Source organism: Phalaenopsis equestris, unplaced genomic scaffold (assembly GCF_001263595.1).
Source record: "Phalaenopsis equestris unplaced genomic scaffold, ASM126359v1 Scaffold000297, whole genome shotgun sequence".
Taxonomy (NCBI): domain Eukaryota; kingdom Viridiplantae; phylum Streptophyta; class Magnoliopsida; order Asparagales; family Orchidaceae; genus Phalaenopsis; species Phalaenopsis equestris.
In genome coordinates this window covers 974,355-995,749 of record NW_018164739.1, presented here as the reverse complement: position 1 = coordinate 995,749, position 21,395 = coordinate 974,355, and the positions used below count along the sequence as shown (strand labels likewise).

General features: G+C 36.0%; 1 protein-coding gene across 1 annotated transcript in view; it reads right to left on the bottom strand.

Annotated features, from left to right (window-relative positions):
• The window catches only part of LOC110025413 (pre-mRNA-splicing factor ATP-dependent RNA helicase DEAH7-like), a 49,395-nt gene that overhangs the window by 22,495 nt on the left and 5,505 nt on the right, over positions 1-21,395 (bottom strand). Inside the window, 4 exon segments of the mRNA XM_020725874.1 lie at positions 500-597; positions 8,386-8,525; positions 8,628-8,810; positions 8,925-9,120. Coding sequence (XP_020581533.1) covers positions 500-597; positions 8,386-8,525; positions 8,628-8,810; positions 8,925-9,111 — 608 coding nt within the window. The 5' untranslated portion in view covers positions 9,112-9,120.

Genomic DNA, 21,395 nt, shown 5'->3' with positions numbered 1-21,395 from the left:
ACTAAAATTTGAGATAATATATAGTGAAAAGATGAACGGTGACATGTGTCTGTCCACCCCATATGTGCTAATTCGACCTAGATAGATTTGAAACTGAGACAAGGGGGACTTAAGCTGAAGCGGTCATCCAACATGTCACCGGGTGTGCACATCATATGATAGATCTGTACACACATACACACACACACAGATATATATATATATATTGGTCAATTTGGAAGCATGATAAGGATCATAAAACAATCACAGAATGAAATATTGAGAACAGGCACAGCATCTACATGATTTCTAAATTAAAATTGCTGAAGGAAAAATTAAATTCTGATGTAATGAGCTGTTACAGGTCGTACATCCATCTTAAAAATTAAGACTTCAAACCCCTTGGCTATAGTTAGAAATGATACAAATGACTCATATTATAGAAATGAAATATAAGGCCATAAAAAACAAAAGATGACAGGATAAGAAAATAAATTCCTTATTAAACTGAACTAGATACCATTCACGATCAGCATTGTAATCCATCTCGTACAACATCTCCTCTGTCATCTCATAACTTTGGTCTGTAGCTAAAGAACTTCTTTCATTATCATTAACCTAGCATGACATAAGAAAATTGTGAAGCATAACAGGAAACTTAAATTACAAAGATTAAAAAAAAACAGCAATAAATATTAGAAAATGGAATAAGCAAGTTTGTGAGGAGGGATTCTACAAGTAAAAAATTGATCAACATTAGCCAATTCATCAATAACAAACTAATCCATCGGTTCACCATCAGTTATGGCCTGTTTGTGTGAACTTGATTTTCAACCTGGACCAAACTTGGCCAGAGGACCAGTTCATGGTTTAAACCGGTTGGTGGGCCACGGGAATAAGCATTTTCTCCAAATTTCCAAATCCTAATCATATTGAATACAAAAGAGAAATAAAAGTATTGAATTGGCTTTGATTGCTAGAAGCTAGACTTTGCTGGTAAAAAAAGGCCCATAAGAAGCATTTTGAAAAGCCTTGCAATTAGAATCCAACTCAACTATTAGAATGTGTTCAGCCAAGTAATCCTAGTATTCCACATCAAACATTTACAGACTCTTACTTGCATTCTTCTATAGAAACTGAGTAGAGCATATGAGAAGTTTTTGGCTTGCCAGAAGAGAAGTATCTTCCATTTTAATTTCTACGTATGAAATTCAAAATAAGATCAAGAACCACTCTTCAGCATTATGAAAACTAGTGGCGTGCATGATCTCATACATTTAGCATATCAGTGGATCATTCATTGGATTAAAAAAATGCCTTAATAGAAACCTTTATGGAACTGTAAAGCCAAAAGACCTAAATTTTGATACATAGATTAATCAAAATATACATGATAAATAACCAGTAGATTTGAGGGGAAATACATAGATATAAAAAAGAACTTATAGTCAACTACTAAATGCAGTCTGATCATTCCATGGCTTTAACAGGTAATTCTGCTAAAACTCAATTCACAAGCACGCTATAAATGAAAACGAGTAATGTGACCTAATGAGAAGACCACGAGACATTTTTATTAATCTTTTTCAGTAGGATTTAAAACTAAAGACATACACGATGCATGCAATTTTAAGATCAATTGATTTTCTATCAAATGAATTAAAAAAATATAGGAGCATCTGCATACATATCACCAATTCCTATGTATTTGCATATCCAACACCTAACTTTTACATTTTGCATTCATACCACCCAAAACCTTCATATCACATCAAAGATATCACCATTTTTACTTTTAAAATATAATATACACCTTTGCAAGCATATGTAAAGTTGCATGTATGTAAAAATTGAAGTTTAGGGGTGGGTTACATATTTAAAGATATAAGAATTGAATAGCATGTATGCAAATCATCGAAAGTTTTAGGGGATGATTTTGATTTAATAAAAAGATATGTTTAAGTTTCTTCTAAAATCAACTAGGATAAGATTGTCTTCATGCATACGATTGTCTCCATGAGATCCTCTATTCATTGTCTTGCTATAGCCGTGTGACTGACTTCGTGCAAGTAGTGTGATCATCCGTTGGCATAACGATGGTTTATCCTGGGTACTCCACTTCTCAGTTGTCTCACATGAACTAACTATCTGGGGGTTTTTGGGTGAACCTATCGTGTGGGTTATTCTTGACGTCAGCACATACATTTTGTCCATTTTTTATCTCCTAGGTAACATGAAAGCCCCCTTCGCACTGCACTATTCTTCTCTCTCACTTTTGATAGAATTTTACTCCTCTCAGGTTCGTGGTTGTTTCAATCACTTTTATTGCCCCCTTTTAAGGCTTTTGTTGCATTCCATAATCCTTTCAAGAAGAACCTCAAAATTGATTTGAGTTGCTTGAGATATTTCTCTTCTTTCTCTTGAAGTCACTGTGGAGCACACCGGAGCAGAGCTCAGAGTTCAGTTTTCTACCTTTTCCTCGGAGCCTCTCAGGTTCGTGGCTGTTTCAATCACTTTTATTGCCCCCTTTTAAGGCTTTTGTTGCATTCCATAATCCTTTCAAGCAGAACCTCAAAATTGATTTGAGCTGCTTGAGAGATTTCTCTTCTTTCTCTTGAAGTCACTGTGGAGCACACCGGAGCGGAGCTCAGAGTTCGGTTTTCTACTTTTTTCTGGCTCTGAGGTTAGATTCTTTTATTAAGCATTGGTAGCAAACGAATAACGGCAAACGAATAAACACTGGAAGCGAAAAGAGGCAGGAAGGTTGAAGAGATTCGAGCTGCACTGATGCCTCTTGGATTCCCATCAAAGCCGTTTGATATTACACATTCTCCTACATTGACTTCTCAAAGAACATTGGTTGACACCCCTGTGAGATCGCCACCAAGGACCCATATGACCCCTAATATCTTTGAGGCTTCACTTTTAACATATTTGGTGATTTTGCTCCCTTCATCTCAACCTCCACACTTCTTTGTGTATGTGATTTGCAGTTTGAATCCAACGAAAATAAAATTCTCTCTCCACTAAATAATCCTCCATTTTCTTTCAACAAATATCAACAAACCATCAACATAAAGTCCTCTTTTCAAGGCAAATCTGTTCTTTACTTTTTTATCAAAAAATGTGTTTGCTAAACCTCTCACCCTTTCACTTACTGGAAAATTTTTATCAAAGCCTAGCGAGGAGGTAAATCACAAATTTTTTGTTGATTTACAAATTATTGGTGACTAATCCATTGAGCTTATTGAACCTAGAAGTGCCATCATAAAGCTTTTATTAGAAGCAGATTACAAAAAAAAATTTCTCACAATGCTCATACAATATTAGTGGTCTCCCATTGTGCATGTTAAAAGAATCTCCTTATTTAGATTTCATTACGAAGCCTCCAATCATTTATGATTGGATATCAATCCCACGATTTCATCTGCACTATTTCAAGAAAATCTGTCTTATTATATTTAGCTTCCATTTTTAGAAAGAAATTACGGGTGGATATTGCAACAGCATTATTTACTAGGCCCTCTATGTCAAGTCTTTGTGGAATTGGATGTTACAAGCAGGCTTCAAAAGGAGATACCCCATTGCTACAGTTGTTACTAGCTTTAGGACCTTGATGTGGATATCTTTGAACTCAATGCGAGAGCAGTAAGACACTATCCAGCCCTTGAGCTTGTGTTATACCAGAGGGGATATCTTTGAACTCCCCTCTGGTTGTTTTATGGGCTCTAAAATTAAGGCTATAATTTCAGTAGCAATGTTCATGGGAAACCATGTGGTTGTTGACGAGCCATTCTCGGAGCAAGCCTTACAAAGTGAGCAAAGCAGATCAAGTTATTTTGTTAATTTTTATTTGAGCTCATGTACAACAGCTTTTCATGTCTTTGTTTGAGTACATTTACAAGAGGTTCATCCTCTTCTTTTACATTTTTTTTTGTTTTATCGTTTGTACCGCTTTGCTTTTGATTAATGCAATCGTTACGCTAACCTAGCGTAAGGGCAATTTTGTCCTTTAATAACCTAAGATCAATTTAGTATTTTATTATTTATTATCGTTTAGTATAAATGTTTAGGGTTAGGTTTATGCATGAGATTATACTTGAGTGTTAGGGCTGGGCTTTCAGAAAGATTTACTACCCCTCGAATTGTAGGGTTTGGGAGAGATTGTCTACTTCTCGAATTGTGGTTGTTTATCTTTATGTATTCGTGTTGTAATGCTTTGACCTGGTATTCGTGAAATAAAATATGTTTGTTTTGATCTCTGTGATAAATCTATTCTGGATCATATCAAAGTGGTGTCAGAACATTCAATTCTAGAAAACAGCATTGGAATCATAGCATACAGGTTTACAGATCGGGATTAAGGCCTACAACGTCCTTCGTGAATGCAACCCGCAATACAATCACAATTCGCACTAGCTGGGAAGCAGTGTAAAGGTGCCTTTATAACCGAAGCTCATGATATAGTCGCGATTTGCACTAATAGGGAAGCAGCCAATGGAATCGCAGCGTAAAGGCGACGCTTTCATGACTTAAATGGTGAAGTAGTCGTGAATTTGGGTGATCGAGGAAGCGAACGATGAGATGGTGGCGTGCAACGCCGTCCGCGACCGCATGATACAATCGTGATTCTAACCAGTTGGGACTTACAGAATACGAGCGATTTCAACATACACGATCTCTAAAATTGTAATACAAACGCGATTTCGTTGTACGAAGCTACTGGATTTCACCATACAAACGATATTCGAATTGACGTCAGCAACACGGTCGAATTGTTACAAAAGCAAATCAAATCACCTAAGAATTTATCGACAAAATTTAAACATAATAAGTGAGAGCAACAAGGAAAGTGGATGCTTTGGAAGAGAGATTGGAAGAAGAAGTAAAGCTACTAAAATTTGAGATAAAGGAAAAATTCTCAACCAGAAACAAAAGGTTTAAAGCTACTAAAATTTGGGATAAAGGAAAAATTCTCAACCAGAAACAAAAGGTTTGCCTCCATTGACAGTCGATTCAAGCACTTGGAGGAAATGATGAGGAGGTTTATTAAGATGCAATCTAAGACCTCATCGACTGTTAAATTTGTAAGCCTTAACCAAGAGCTGACCAAAGAATCCTTGGCTCAATTGAAAAGAAAAGAGATTGAACAAGAGCAACAATAGGAGGAAAGCATCAACTATCAATAAATCCCTCCTGGGGCTCTGATAAGATTTTAGATGGAGGAGGTTGGGCCAGAACATGGAGTCATGCAAGGGATATGGAGGGGCTCGAAGAAGGAAAGAAAGAAGTTAGGATAGAATATGATTGTGATCAAACGAGGGAGTTTTACCCTAGATACATGGGAGGAAAAACCAAATACGGAGAAAGTGGGGGTAGAAATGCTAGATTTAAGTAGTTAAAGATGGGGATCTTCGAGGGGGAAGACACATGGGTGGGTGTAACAGATGGAATGATATTTTGCAGCGAATGGGCTGAATGGAGAGGAAAGCTCACGATGGCATGGTTATATTTTGAGGGGAAAGCCTTAGCATTATTTCAATGGAGGGAGGCATGATAGCTGATTCACTTGTGGGAAGACTTTAAGAATTGCTTATTGGAACGTTTCGAAGTCATTCAAGAAGAATACATACATGAGCAAATCTTTGCATTGACTCGGGAAGGGACTGTCATGGAGTATAGAGAAAAATTCGAGAAACTGTCAGAACAATAAAGAGGAATTTTTTAAGCAATGTTTAAGGAGAACTTCATGAAAAGTCTAAAGCCCAATATACTTGCAGCACTCTGACAGTTGAGACCACGGGAATTGAAGGAGACGATGGAGTTAGCCCAAATAATGGAGTACAAGAATCAAATGGAGAAGGTTAACAGAAGCAGCACAATGGGAGAACTATACAAGAGTACCCCAACAACCTTGACACAAAGGCCCGAGATAATGTAATTTCAGACAGAAGCGTCGAAGGAGAAGAAAATGGGGGCCCGTTCAGGGGTCAAATTCATGCTTCTTATAGAGACAAAGATTAAGAGAGAGGAAGAAAAGGACTTATGGGGTATTGTAGTGAGAAACAAACATTACAGGTTCTCATTGTGTAACGATGATCCAACAACAGTTCTCTTTTATCCACCTTGAGGACAATGTTTTTTTTTTTAGGAAGGGAGTATTGTTGCACATGTCTAGCTTAGGGGGAATTTTATCTTTTATTAGCCTAAGGGCAATTTAATATTTTATTATTTATTATAGTTTGGTATAAATAAGGCTAATATATTTAGGGTTAGGGTTAGGGTTATAATTGTGTCTTCAACATTAGGGAGAGATTTCCTACCTCTCTAATTATAAGATTTAGGAGAGATTGTCACCTCTCAAATTATAGGTGTTTACATTTGTTGTAATGCTTTGAATTAATGTTCATTAAATAAAATATGTATTTGTCATGATTTATGTGAGAAATCTATTCGGGATCAAATCAGCAACTTGCACACTTTCAAGGATTGGATTTCTATCATTAGAATATTGGCAAAACATAAAAATTGAAAATATTCCTTCAAACAACTCTTCATGTCATATTTTTTGGCATAAAGTTTTTTCAACACCCATCCTGAGCTGAGGCTTCCAAAATTTCAGTTATAGACACTCTATCTAATGCTCGGATTGATCCCCCCGCTTAACTGGTTTAAGACCTCCACTCATCTACTTAAATGTGTTCTTACAATCTATGGCCAAGATCATTTTCTATTGAGTTGAATATGACTAATATTCCTGCTCCCGCAAGCCCATTAGCGTTAATCTCTTCATAAATAGTTGAAATTACCATTAAGAATACTCTGCAAGTTCTTGTGAAGCCATAAATTAATTCAATTTGTGAAAATAATGACAATCACTTACTACAATAGTCTTCTTATTATGATTGGAGCATTCAAAGTTCTAATGACCTGGTGGATAAAAGTTTTCATGTTCTTTTTGCTTTACAGGTTAAGATACAGAAAAAAATTTATCGTCTCTCCAATACTCACGAGGCTTCAAAATTGGCGATCCAAATGACTTATTTTTGTATCATTATCATATTGTATTTCACTTTTTACTCTTATCATTTCTTGTTAGATGCCCTTTTTGTACTCATCTCTTTATTTACTTAATATATTTTGCTTCAAAAAAAATCATATAAAATCTTCTTAAAAATATGAAACTTATGCGAGTTATTCATGACAATTTTGATTAATTTAATACGTAAAAGTAAACCTTGTATCTCAATGTTTACATATCATCTCATTATTTTCCTTTTCAAAAAATTGTTGATGACAAATGATTATAAAATCTGTTAAAATTATATTCATAAATAATTTTCCTCATGGATGAAAAAAACACTAAACTTGTTGATGCCAGGATAAATGCATAAAGACACAAATGTCAGACCAAAAAACTTCTTCAACTTCCATCAACACATATATGTGTGTATCACATGTGATGGTGTTGCAAGCGCAAGTCTGCGCATGTGAGCTTTCGAACGCATCTTACAAGCAACTTTAAAGCATTACATCATCCAAAGTATAAATCAATGTAAAATTCCCTTAAACATCATCCTAAAGTCCTAAAGCACGCATCACCGTAAACTCGCCTATATGAACCAAACAAGTGAAATGATCTCAAGTTCTTTAACTTCCGCTTTTCCTTTTCCTCATTTGCAAACAAGCAGGCCCAAGCATTAGTAAGTATAAGAATATAGGGACTGAAATTAAGGCCTGGCACAGAATTCGTATGCATTTATATATCTCACACCGAAACTTCCATATTTGCATAGCACTTTGGTGCTTTAAACTTATGCATGAAAATGTGCATGTGACTTTTAAAATTGGTAATAGTGCTATTTTCAGGCAATATTAAAGATTTATGTGCTATGAGTGTAAATATGAAAGTTTAGGTGTACGATATGTAAATAAACAAGAATTGTGTGCTATGTATGTAAATGGCCCAACAAACAAATGGAATGGAAATTCTAGTGTCATGAAGTTCATAGAATCATTCTACAGTTTAGACACGTGGCATGAGTTGTCCACTTCCGCAACCAAACTTCACCAAAGAATATAAAGCAGGCCATATGAATTATTAAAATTAACTACAATACTATTTAATCATCAATTTATTATCCAAGGCATCACATAATAAGAATTGCTTTCATCAATGCAAACACTTTCTACATGCATTAACTCGTACAAGGAAGAGAAACGATATGGCAACCTTAAACAGTTTGAAAGCCTACAAGCAAACAAAATGGATGATGTTGATCTCTCGGAGTAACACAGCTACAAATGATGACATACATAATATAAAGAGAAAAAAGAAGGATGGTGTGACACAGGTTCATAAATACAAATTGAATTAGGATGCAAACTTAAACATTTGAAAGCTACCTCTGAATTTGATGCAACTGAAAAGGTGAGCTGATGTGACCTTTCAACTTCGCAAGAGCCTGAAGATCTTCTAGAGGGCCTGCCATTGGTCCGTATGGGCTCTGGTGAAGGTGCAACAGAATCCCATGGTGAGGTCACGCCTTAATCAATGTCTTAATTAGAAAGCATAGAGAGCGGGCAGCTAAACATAGAAACCAAGTTTTCTGAAGAGATTAATGATTGTTAACTCCAACATTCCATACCTGCAAACCGAGGTGTTTGACCACCCAAGTAAGGGGAAACCAAATGTGCATCCGGCGAAGCACCAGCTAGCATTGGAAATCGTGATGCATAACGTGACCGATGAGAGACGGAATACCTATCTCTATTTTCTCTAGTAGGTGTATTCTCCCATTCATGTCTTTCATAATCCCAAGCAAATCCACCTGCAAAATCGAGTATAGACATGACTTGTTGAGAGCACGCACAAAAACAAAACTCAGACCTAAATTATTCAAATTAATCACTTTGTGCATTAAATGTAGGTTCAATTTGAAGACCTGGCGTGCTTGGAGGATGTCCATGTCGTCTACGTTTCTTTTCACTATCAAATGCATACTTCTCGCTTGTAGATCTCCTGTTGTCCGCTCTTTCTTGGCGACATCCTCTACCATCATTACTTCTTCGTTCATCCACTCGCTCATGGTACATATGACCAGGACTGTGAAAACTATGGGAACTTCTCATAGCGGATGCCTGAGTGACAAAAAATGAATATTAAAAAGCAAAATTCATCAAAAGTATAAACAATAAAAGCATAACTTCAAATGTTATTGTTGGGTTGAACACGAACTAGATACATTCATAACATATATAGACAATGTGTGTGTGTGTGTGTGTGTGTGTGTGTGGAATATATTACAAAATAATGAAAAACTTATTTTTAACTAACAAAATATCTCATTCAAGATTATGATAAAATTATGGCAGCGCATGGTACCTGACAAATATTTGCCTAAATATGGTTATTACATTAGAAGCAATATTTACCAATCAAATGTGAATACACTACATGGATTATCCACTATGATAAAAGTCTACTTGCAGCTTCAATGGTTTCACATAGCATTACTTCATAAACTAAAGAAATTTTTATGAAGTTAATTTAACAAAATAATCAGAAAAATTTAGAGAATTTGTCATAGATAAAAGTTACTATCTTATAATTTATTATTAATATTACGCACATGAATTTCTCTCTGATCATTGTGAATAAAGGGGCATTCTTTCCATTGCTTAAAACTTCAACTTCCTCTACTCATCAGAAAAGCAACAACATTAATTCCTATTCAGACCAGTACAAAACCTCATAGAAACTAAGCAAACAGACAATCCATGCCCTGTATAAGAAGCTTCCTTCTAGAGATGCTTCCTACTATTTTGTTAAAAGCAAAGTTGACACCGTTCTAGAACTCTTAGACGGTTTGATAAAGCACAAAAGGTGTTGGGAGAGGTTGCAGGAATGATACCGGACGTGGGAGGATGGGGGGAAGCTGATAATCAGCACGACTGATGGTTAGGACAGCGAATCTGGAGCAGAAAAGTGCAGATTCCTGATTTCAACAGCAGGAGACCACGCCCTAGAAAGCTGTCGAGCAGGAAACAGTGAATAGGCAGCATGTGGAGGGAGAAAGGGGTGAGACCAGCTGTTGGGGGGCAGATTGGAGGCGCTAGGCAGCTGTCCCAGCTGTAAACAGCATTCAAACGACCACTATGTGAGGTACGGACGTCAAGGGTAATCCACCGCATGTTCCTAGGCACGCTACAGACACGGTACTTGTGAAATAAAGAAGTTACAACATTCCGGAGAGAAGAAAACCAGAAAATAACTCCCAAAATACCTTAAACCTAAGCTGAAAACTACAAAACCAGACTACAGCTATATTAAGGTCCCCTAAGAGAGAATAACATAATTAGAAACTAAAGAAATAGGAAAGGATAAGAAAGGAAAAAAAAAAGTTACTGAAAATAAAGGACATGAAATAAAATTGAATAAAAAAGGGCGATCAGTTCGATTGGTTGGGCACCCCACGATTGCAGGAGTCATTATCACATATCGAGATATCGCGGGAAATTGTGTTATGCATCACTCTCTTCGGGTAGGAGGGTCTTTGCCCTTGCCTCCAGAGACATCTAGGCCCTCAAAATTTGGTAACAAGTACAATAATCCTTCAGTAGGTCAATCTTGTAAGCATAATCACTAATCTTCTCAGCAATTTTGAATAGACTAAGATCTCTAGACTTGACCTTTCTAAATTAAGTAGCAAGAAATGACTCATTTTTCAGTCTGATCCATACCAAGTGGTCTTCCTGGACTTGTTTGCCTACTTTTGATATTTAGTGTTTTGTTCGTCAATTTCCTTTCTAACATGTTTATGTAGGATCTAAATCTCAAGACTTGAACCTCGGTATCAGTGCTAAACTCAATGGTTGATAGTAGCGCAACTAGCAACAATGGTGTAAGCGGGTTCTGCCTGTACTCAATCTCAAAGGAGCTGTGACTTGTGGGCTGACTAGTACAAAATTATAGGCAAACTCCAACTAAGAAAGAGTTAAGTTCCACATCTTAAAGCTCTTCCCCACAAAGCATCTAAGAAGATTTCCCAAACTGCAATTTACAACCTCTATCCGCCCATCTATCTAAGGGAGAGTTGCTGAAAAGAACTGGAGTTTTGTACTTAACTTATCCCATAAAATCCTCCAAAAGTGACTAAGAAATTTCACATCTTGGTCAAAAGAGATGCTCCTAGATATCCCATGAAGACAAACAACCTCCTTGAAATACAAGTATGTTGTTGTCCAGCCGGTGTTCACCGCACTCATCCTCACTCTAAGGGATTGTTTGTTTTTGTTTGTTGTTTATTTCTTGTTTTGAATAGCCTTTGTTGTAACCGTTTGAATTCAGCCATAATAATTTCCTTTCATTGAGATTTGGGTTAACGCACTCATCCTCACTCTAAGGGATTGTTTGTTCTTGTTTGTTGTTTATTTCTTGTTTTGAATAGTCTTTGTTGTAACCGTTTGAATTTCAACCATAATAATTTCCTTTCATTGAGATTTGGGTTAACTCTGACATCAATTGGTATCAGACATAGTCCTATCCTAAAATTTCCTAGCAACTGTCATACCCAAGCCAACTTCACCAAAATTTTTCTTTCTCATCACCAATTACCCTTTCTACTCCAATAAATCCTAAACACTAACCATGTCACCAAGGAGATACAAGCTCAAGTCTACCCGGGAAGACATGATTTCCTAGCAACTGTCATACCCAAGCCAACTTCACCAAAATTTTTCTTTCTCATCACCAATTACCCTTTCTACTCCAATAAATCCTAAACACTAACCATGTCACCAAGGAGATACAAGCTCAAGTCTACCCGAGAAGACATGATTTCCTAGCAACATGATTTCCTAGCAATTGTCATACCCAAGCCATCTTCAACAAAATTTTTCTTTCCCATCATCAATTACCCTTTCTACTCCAATAAATCCTAAACACTAACCATGTCACCAAGGAGATACAAGCTCGAGGCTACCCGAGAAGACATACAGCGAGAGCTCAGTTGTCTTCAGCGGAGGCTTGCAGAGATTGACAATGGAACCAAGGGGAAATTACCCTCGATCACAACATGAAGACTAGAATGGGGGAAATAGACAAGGATCTGAATCCCTTCCATAGGGATGACTTCCGCGACAAGAAAGACAGGAATCGACGCTTTGAAATTCAGTATCAGAGAAGGCCGAAAGAGGAAGCCACATAGGGAGGACATAAAGATTTCAAAATCAAAGTGGATCTATCATAATTCAATGGAGTTATGAATCTAGACTACTTTAACAATTGGTTGCAGTATGTTGAGTGAATCTTTGAGTATGAGAAAGTGTCTGAGGAAAAACGAGTACAACTAGCAAACTTCTTGTGGTGGGAAAAATTGCAGAGGTAGACAAAGAGAGAAGACAGTGATAAGATTACCAAGTTAGAAAAGATGAGAAAAAATATGCAGAGAAAGTATCTACCACCTTAATACCTCCATAATATATTTCTGAGGCTCTACCACACGTAGCAAAGAGACTTATCAGTGGAGGAGTTCAAGCGCAGTTCAACCAGTTGCAAATAAAGTGTGAGTTGGTCAAACCAATAGAACACACCATAGCCCGTTATTTGGGGGAGCCTAAAGCCCACTATCAACAATGTTTTGCAGTTGCATCTTTATTGGTCACTCGGAAATGTCCAGACCTTAGTTCTGAAGGTGAAGAGATAGCAAAAACGCAGCAAGCAATCACCACCTGTTCGGAAGCCACCACAATTGGAGACACCAGCAGGAGCACGCATACTACAATTACTGGTCGAACATGCCTTTGATGTCATGGATTTGGGCACATTGCATTTGGTTACCCGACAAGCCAAGACGTGCCTTATACCGAGCAAGGCACCATGGAGGAAGTTAGCGACGAGGAGGCGGCTAAGAAACAGGGATAGAATTATTCAAACTACCATCACCGATGGCGCAGTTCTCATTCGCAGTGCAACAGGTGTATCACCTTCGAGAGATCTGTAATGGTTTCACAACAACATATTCTACACCTGCAAATGAGAAGATATATAGTCTCATCATCAATGAATGAAAGAGCAAGAACGTAGTGTCTAATCAGATGATGAAGAAAATGAGCCTCGTGACTTAGAGGCATTCCCAGTTGTATTCTCTGACATGGCTGAAGGAAGAGAACGGGTTTAGAATTAACAGGGGCTGCCTAGCGGAGTTCGTGGTTACAAGCCAGCTGCAGGATCCGATGTGGTGGGATGCCTACCACCTGTTGTTTGAGAAACCGTGGCAATTTGACTGTAGGATTCAGATCATCAGTACATAAACACCTACTCCACCAAGAAGGGGAAGCACGTTGTACTTTTTCCTTGGGTGGGGCCCAAGATCACAATGCTCATGCCATCAAAGCAGCATCGGTGAGATCATTTTTTATGACGATAAAGGATGATAAGAATGAGATGCCGATTCCAGGCACGGGACAGTCATGACAGAAAACTTCAGGATATCATGATCGATACCTACTGTATGGCCACCACTATTCGAAAAGATTCAGACTACCATCACATCAAAACGGGATGAGCCAACTTTGGGTTACGTCGGGAAAATCCAACAATATGTGCATGACAAGCAGTCCCGGAGGAGCCAGGTTGGAAAAGATGAGGAAAAAAATAGAGGAAATAATATGTTTCTAAGACTCTACCACCTTAGATTACCTTGGGTTGTATTGGTTTTTATATCTTTTTTTCAAAAGAACCAATAGAGATAGTATTTATTGTTGATGGTGCATTAGTTCTTAAATTTTTTTAGATGTATTTATAGATGAGTCGTGTGATAGTGTTTTAGTACTTAGATATTTTTTTAAAGGAAAATTTACATACATACCACACATTTCTTATGTATTCACATATCTAACACCCAAAGGTTGATATTTGCATTCCTGATACCTTGGTGTCAAAAACCTATGCATGAAAATGTATATTTCATTTTTAAAAAGATAATCATTATGATATTTTTGATTTGTTGATAAGGATTTGAGTGGTATGCATGTAAATATGAATGCTTATGACCCTTTTTCAAAAGAGCCAACAGTGGTCATATTTTTCTCCAGAATGTGTGCAAATGACCCTTTTTCAAAAGAGCCAACAGTGGTCATATTTTTCTCCATAAAATACTTTTTTTCAGATTGAGTAAGAACTGAAATGAAATTACTGATCTAACATCTAAACTATATGTGTATATATTAGGAGTAAGAATTAAAATTTTGATGTTTGGTACGTATTGACATATGAATTAGGCGATGTTGTTTTGATTCTTGTTAATTATGAAGTGATGGTGGTTTGATGCTTGTCTCTTGAGATTGATGGGATTGTGCACTTGGCCTTTTCATTGATGATTTTAAAGTTTGGGCTGAGACGCATTTCATTTTTGAGATGTTATGTGGAGAAATGAAGGAAAAAAACAAAGGACCCAACGATCACCAATTTTGACTTCTATAATTCTCTGCATATTTGTCACAAAAATTACCTAGTCTTAAACCACACATCATTGTTTCTCACAGATACTAATTAGTCTTAGATTACACGACATTGTTTCTCACAGATAATATCTTGGTCTTAGATCACACACCACTATTTGTTACAAGATCTTAGATCACACATGCAACTTATTGCTACAGATACTATCAGGACTTAGATCACACAGACCATTATGAATTATAGTTACTATGTGGGCTTAAAAACTGAATAATACAATTGATGATCCTGAATGGATTCTTCATTGATAAATTGATCTCACTAAGCACTAATTTGAATATCTTCTTTTTTACCTAATTTTATTTTAGTTTTCAAATTTATTTTTTAAATTTTTAAATAATATTTATTTGCCCAAATGTTTTAACTGCGCGATACATCAGAAAGATAAACAAAATGTGGGATATCTGTCTTTTGGGATAGGAAGACAAAATTCATATTTTGTGATTTATGTTTGAGAGATGGAAATTCACAATATGTCGACCACGCACTTCAAAAAGAAAGGTTGGGAAAGCATTAAAAAAATCTTTCATGAAAAAAAAGGAAGATGATATGACAAAACTCAGTTGAAAAATAAATGAGATCAACTGAAAAAAAAGATTGAAAATTGTGGAAGGAGCTAAAGAGAATTGGGGCCTGTTAAGAAAATAGTGGATGGATCAAAGGAGTGGTAGCGAGAAAAATTTCAGTAAGTAGAAAATATTTTATTAAACTGTGATTTTATTGAAATGAGAATTCTTTGAAGTCGAATTTTATCAATTGTAGGTCATGCCCAATGCAAAAAAATAGACTTTTTGCAATGGACCCGGAGCTGGAGAAGCTTGATGGAGAAGCTTGATATTATTTTCCTCAATGTTGTGGTTACAAGTACCAATGTTTGAGCTATAAAATAGGACCCCACTCAAAATTTGGATGAGCCTGAATTTGTGTATTCTAATGAAGTCCCAGAGGAAGCATCAGATGAGAATGAACAAGGTGAAATTATTCATTCCAAGCACTCTGCAACCTCCACCTAGAAGGGTAAAAAGAAGATAAAGACTGGGCTGCACATTTATCTAAGCAGATTTGCACCAAGATCGCATCCAGTGCTCGCACAGCTCTACAGGGATACCCGATTATGATAAATGTTATGAAACAATTGGACTCTAATCCAAAGATATTTGATGACATGCCCCTATATTTATATATTGTAAAACTTCTCAAGGATAGAAATAAGCGTGAGGTTCTCTTCACCCGGGTGTCGGAATGAAGGATTCCTTCGCTCCGATATTTTTATAGAGAATCAGCCTAGTTAGATTGATTTTTTTATTAGTATTTCGGATACTGGTTTGTCATAATTTACATTTTCATGATGAATTATGTGTTTTGTCATGTTTATATGACATTTCAATATTTATGATTTAAAGTAGTTGTAGTATTTTCATTATGATTCATTTCAGCATTTATGTTAACTTCTAGCACAATTTACTCTTTTTTTATATATTCTAGCATGCATATAATAGTGAAATGGACCTATCGAATGAAGAGAAAATTATAGAGATTGTTGATCGAGAAATGAATAAGACCACAACGGTATAACTTATTAAAGAGTAATATCAGAGAAATGTACAAGATATTTTGTGTCATTTTTATCTATGATTGATAAGTGGGTTGACAAGCTACTCAGAGCTCATCCAAGCATAATTCATAACATGTTTCGGATGTCAAAAATAATATTATGTGACTTGTTGGATTGTTCGATGAATTGCAGATTAATCATGGTTCGCATGGATCGTCGTGCTTTACATCCATGAAAGTTCTAGCCATCACACTATATATTATGTCACACAATGAGTATATTTGTGTTGCTTCTGAGCGATTCCAACGCTCCAAAGACGGGCAGGTAGTATTTCAATATCGGGGTTAACTCTGGTGAAATTTTCAACCAATATGGTGAAACTCATACATCTTGCTTTTGCGCAAACACTAAGAGAAATTTGTAATGATACGAGAAACATGTCATTCTTCAAGGTATAGATATTTTTATTTATTTTAACATTAGTATTTTACAACAAAAAAATAATGGTCTAATGGATTTTTTTAAATAAAGTTGTATCGAAGCAATTAACGACATATATGTTGTTGCACGTATTGATAACATTGAGAAAATTGCATATATCAGAAGGTGTGAAGTTGTTACATAGAATATCTTCGCAATTTATGATTTTAATATGTGTTTTACATTCATGATGGTTGGATGGAAAGAAAGTGCTCAAGATAGCCCAACATTCACATTTGCAACCTAGCGACATGAGTACAAATTTTCAATGCCTCTATATTAGTACATTAAAAAACGTGTATGAAATGTTTGATTTGAGGATATGTAATAATGATATTATTCAAGAAAAAATTACATTGTTGCTTCGGGTATCCATTACAACGAGATTTTTTAAAGTCATTCCCCGATGTGAGGTACTACCTTCCTGATTTGAGCGCAACAGCCAAGTGATTAGAGGAATGAATGAATTTTTCAATAAAAGATATTCGTCATTACGGAGTGTTATCAAGCAAAAATTTTTCTGTGCTGACTCCTGACACAGCTCTGCGTGCGGCGAAAGTTATTTTTGGGTTATTTTCAATTATACCGAAATAACACAAAAATAAAGACCGCGGGTTATTTCTGGGTTATTTCAGGATTATTGAAAATAACCCAGAAATAGCCTGAAAATAACACAAGAATAACCTACATCGCACATAGAGGTAGGTCAGGAGTCCGGACAGAAAAAGCGCTTGTTATCAAGAGAGCATTTGGTGTATGGAAAAAATGGGTCAACATCTAAGATATGCCAACATATTCCTTCAAAAAAACATGTCAAAATAGTTGTTGCAACAACAACGCTACATAATTTTATACGGATGCATCCATCCCGGGATGATATTGATTTTAGGGTCTTGGATGAAAATCTAACATCCATGTCTATGGAAGCATTAAAACATCGGGTCGGACAATCACTGCCCGATGAAGACTTTGATACGAATGAGTACAACACATCCGAAGGAGAAGGTATTCAAGAGATGATCAAGTTAAAAAAAGAAATTAAAGATGCTTTTGTGAACTCATCAACTGTACTTACGTAGTATTTTGTAGTGTCTTCTTGTAGATACGTCCTATTTTAGTTGTACGGTAGATTTTTAGATGTCTACTTTCTATATTTATGTACCATTTTATATTGAGAATTTGCAGGTGTGTACTTTCTTTTTTTATTATAAAACTATATATTTTTTTATTGTTCGATTGCATATATAATATTTTTTAATTAAAACCAAAATATATTATAATCACAGAAAAAATAAGTTCAAGATCATCAGGTACTTCGAGAGTTTTGTATTGTAACTGTGGTACGCAGTATTCTGAGCATACATCAAGAAAAGAAAACTGTTATTGGAGGAGATTTTATTGTTGTCCCAGAAACAGGATACCAGAAGATTACAGGTAGGTTCATTAGGTTGATGATACAAATGAGTTCACTTAAGACAGTAATCAGGTGATGAGAGATGTTGCGGAGAAAAAAGTATGTTAAAGACTTGATCGTCTGGACAAGATGAAAGCCATTATAGCTTTGCTGGTTATTTTTGTGGCTCTTCTTTTTATGAATAAATACATGAAATGACTGTTCACATTTTATGTATTAGAGAATTTTGGACTCCTCGCGTATTTTGTACTGTTAAACCTATTTTTGTTATTATGTTATAATTATTTTAAAAATTACAGTTATTCAAATAAATTACATATATAAGTGTAAAACAGTCTTTTTCATCAGAAACAGTTCAACACAATATATTATTGAAATAGACTATTGTTTTTTCAACAACAATTTTCTGACAGCACCTAAGAAGTTTCTCAAAAAACAGCTTCATTGTTGTTCTTGAAAAAATAACAGTCGTCGCAAACGCATCCTAAACCACATAAAATATCAATATTGAGCTTCAGTTTTCATCCTCTCCTCTCTCCTCTCCCTCCCATCTAAGAATGTCAAACACATTAAGATCATGTGGTTACATCCTCAAAAATTGACAATTGACCATCTCATCTCCTTCCCACAAACCATGATTAAAGCTTCAAAAGCTTCACCCTAATTGTCTTCTCTTACTTCAGGTGTCATCTCCTCTCGTTTGCAAGACATGGTGTATCTATAGCAACAAACCAATTTCTCCATTCACATGAGCCAATAGCTTATTAGAGAAATTTTACATGGTGGAGAACTTAATCAAGCTTTTGGAAGGCTTCTTGGAAGACGAGGATCACTTTTTAATCCTCTTTATTCCATCTCCATAGAACTCTATATGCTTCTTGATTGAACCCCTAGTAGAAACCTATAGCCTAGCATGATCTACATAAACAATTATTGTGTGCGTGCAAAAAAAAATGCTACGTATAAAAAAAATCGTAAATCTTTATTCACTGAAAAACATGACCCAAGTTTGGCTTTTTTCTTTCACACTTGCAAATAACCTTAGAATTTACAACTTTGCAAATATAAAAGCCTCCATATCATGTTTCAAATTTAAGTTAGTATCACAACTACTTAATTTTGAATCAATGGCGATGACAAATGTACTACTCACATAAATGGAGGTACTAATGATCGGTTCATTCCTCTTGAGGTCATGTTTGATTCATTTATTGCAAACATAAATGAGTAGATAAAAGTTGGCTACAATGCATGAGATAACAAATTTAATAATTGGTAATTAAAGTTTTAATGGGCTATATTGTTTGGGTGTTCTAGGCACAAAGAGAGAATAGGAGATGTGAGCGGCCAATCCCTTTTGGGCAAAGGTCCTCAGGTTGAATGGTTCTTTGGGCAAAGGTCCTCAGGTTGACAGAAATGAAAAACCAAACAACAAGCCCAATAAAATTCAACATCATGGAAGCAACAAGCCAACAAACCTGAAGTAGGTTCAAAGTTAGGGGAAAGTTCTCTCAACCAACTCTATTAATCGAGTGTTGTCAACAGTATAATGAGTGGCGATTGGAGCTTCTAAACCTCGTGCTATTCAATAGGCCCTTTGTTAAGTTAGTAACACTTATTTAAAGATAAGTGTTTAAACAATCATTTATGATATGAGCCCTTATTAGGTTCGCAAGAAAATGTGCCTTGACCCAACATGACATCAATGTAATGTTGTGCAATCTAAGACATCAATGACTAGTGACAGGGCGTACGAGCTATTTCGATTGCTGAAGAAAATGTTGTGTAAAAAGAATGTAGTGCAAAAGTCAAGTATTCTCTTTAGTCATAAAAGATACCACGTATAAAAAATCGTAAATCTTTATTCACTGAAAAACATGACCCAGGTTTGGCCTTTTTCTTTCACACTTGCAAATAACATTGGAATTTACAACTTTGCGAGTATAAAAGCCTCCATATCATGTTTCAAATTTAAGTTAGTATCACAGCTACTTAATTTTGAATCAATGGCGATGACAAATGTACTACTCACATAAATGGAGGTACTAATGATCGACCCATTCCTCTTGAAGTCATGTTTGATCCATTTATTGCAAACATAAATGAGTAGATAATAGTTGGCTACAATGCATGAGATAAAAAATTTAATAATTGGTAATTAAAGTTTTAATGGGCTATATTGTTTGGGTGTTCTAGGCACAAAGAGAGAATAGGAGATGTGAGCGGCCAATCCCTTTTGGGCAAAGGTCCTCAGGTTGAATGGTTCTTTGGGCAAAGGTCCTCAGGTTGACAGAAATAAAAAGCCAAACAACAAACCCAATAAAATTCAACATCATGGAAGCAACAAGCCAACAAACCTGAAGTAGGTTCAAAGGTAGGGGAAAGTTCTCTCAACCAACTCTAATAATCGAGTGTTGTCAACAGTATAATGAGTGGCGATTGGAGCTTCTAAACCTCGTGCTATTCAATAGGCCCTCGGTTAAGTTAGTAACACTTATTTAAAGATAAGTGTTTAAACAATCATTTATGATATGAGCCCTTATTAGGTTCGCAAGAAAATATGCCTTGATCCAACATGACATCAATGTAATGTTGTGCAATGTAAGACATCAATGACTAGTGACAGGGCGTACGAGCTATTTCGATTGCTGAAGAAAATGTTGTGTAAAAAGAATGTAGTGCAAAAGTCAAGTATTCTCTTTAGTCATAAAAGATACCACGTATAAAAAATCGTAAATCTTTATTCACTGAAAAACATGACCCAGGTTTGGCCTTTTTCTTTCACACTTGCAAATAACATTGGAATTTACAACTTTGCGAGTATAAAAGCCTCCATATCATGTTTCAAATTTAAGTTAGTATCACAGCTACTTAATTTTGAATCAATGGCGATGACAAATGTACTACTCACATAAATGGAGGTACTAATGATCGACTCATTCCTCTTGAAGTCATGTTTGATCCATTTATTGCAAACATAAATGAGTAGATAATAGTTGGCTACAATGCATGAGATAAAAAATTTAATAATTGGTAATTAAAGTTTTAATGGGCTATATTGTTTGGGTGTGGGTGTCCTATGCACGAAGAGAGAATAGGAGATGTGAGCTGCCAGTCCCCTTTGGGCAAAGGTCCTCAGGTTGACTGGGTCTTCTTTGGGCAAAGGTCCTTAGGTTGACAGAAATGAAAAACCAACCACTAAGCCCAATGAAATTCAACATCATGGACGCAGCAAGCCAACAAACCTGAAGTAGGTTCAAAGGTAGGGGAAAGTGTTCTCTCAACCAACTCTATTAATCGAGTGTTGTCAATAGTATAATGAGTGGCGGTTGGAGCTTCTAGACCTTGTGCTATTCAATAGGTCCTTGGTTAAGTTAGTAATACTTATTTAAAGATAAGTGTTTAAACAATCATTTATGATATGAGCCCTTATTAGGTTAGCAAGA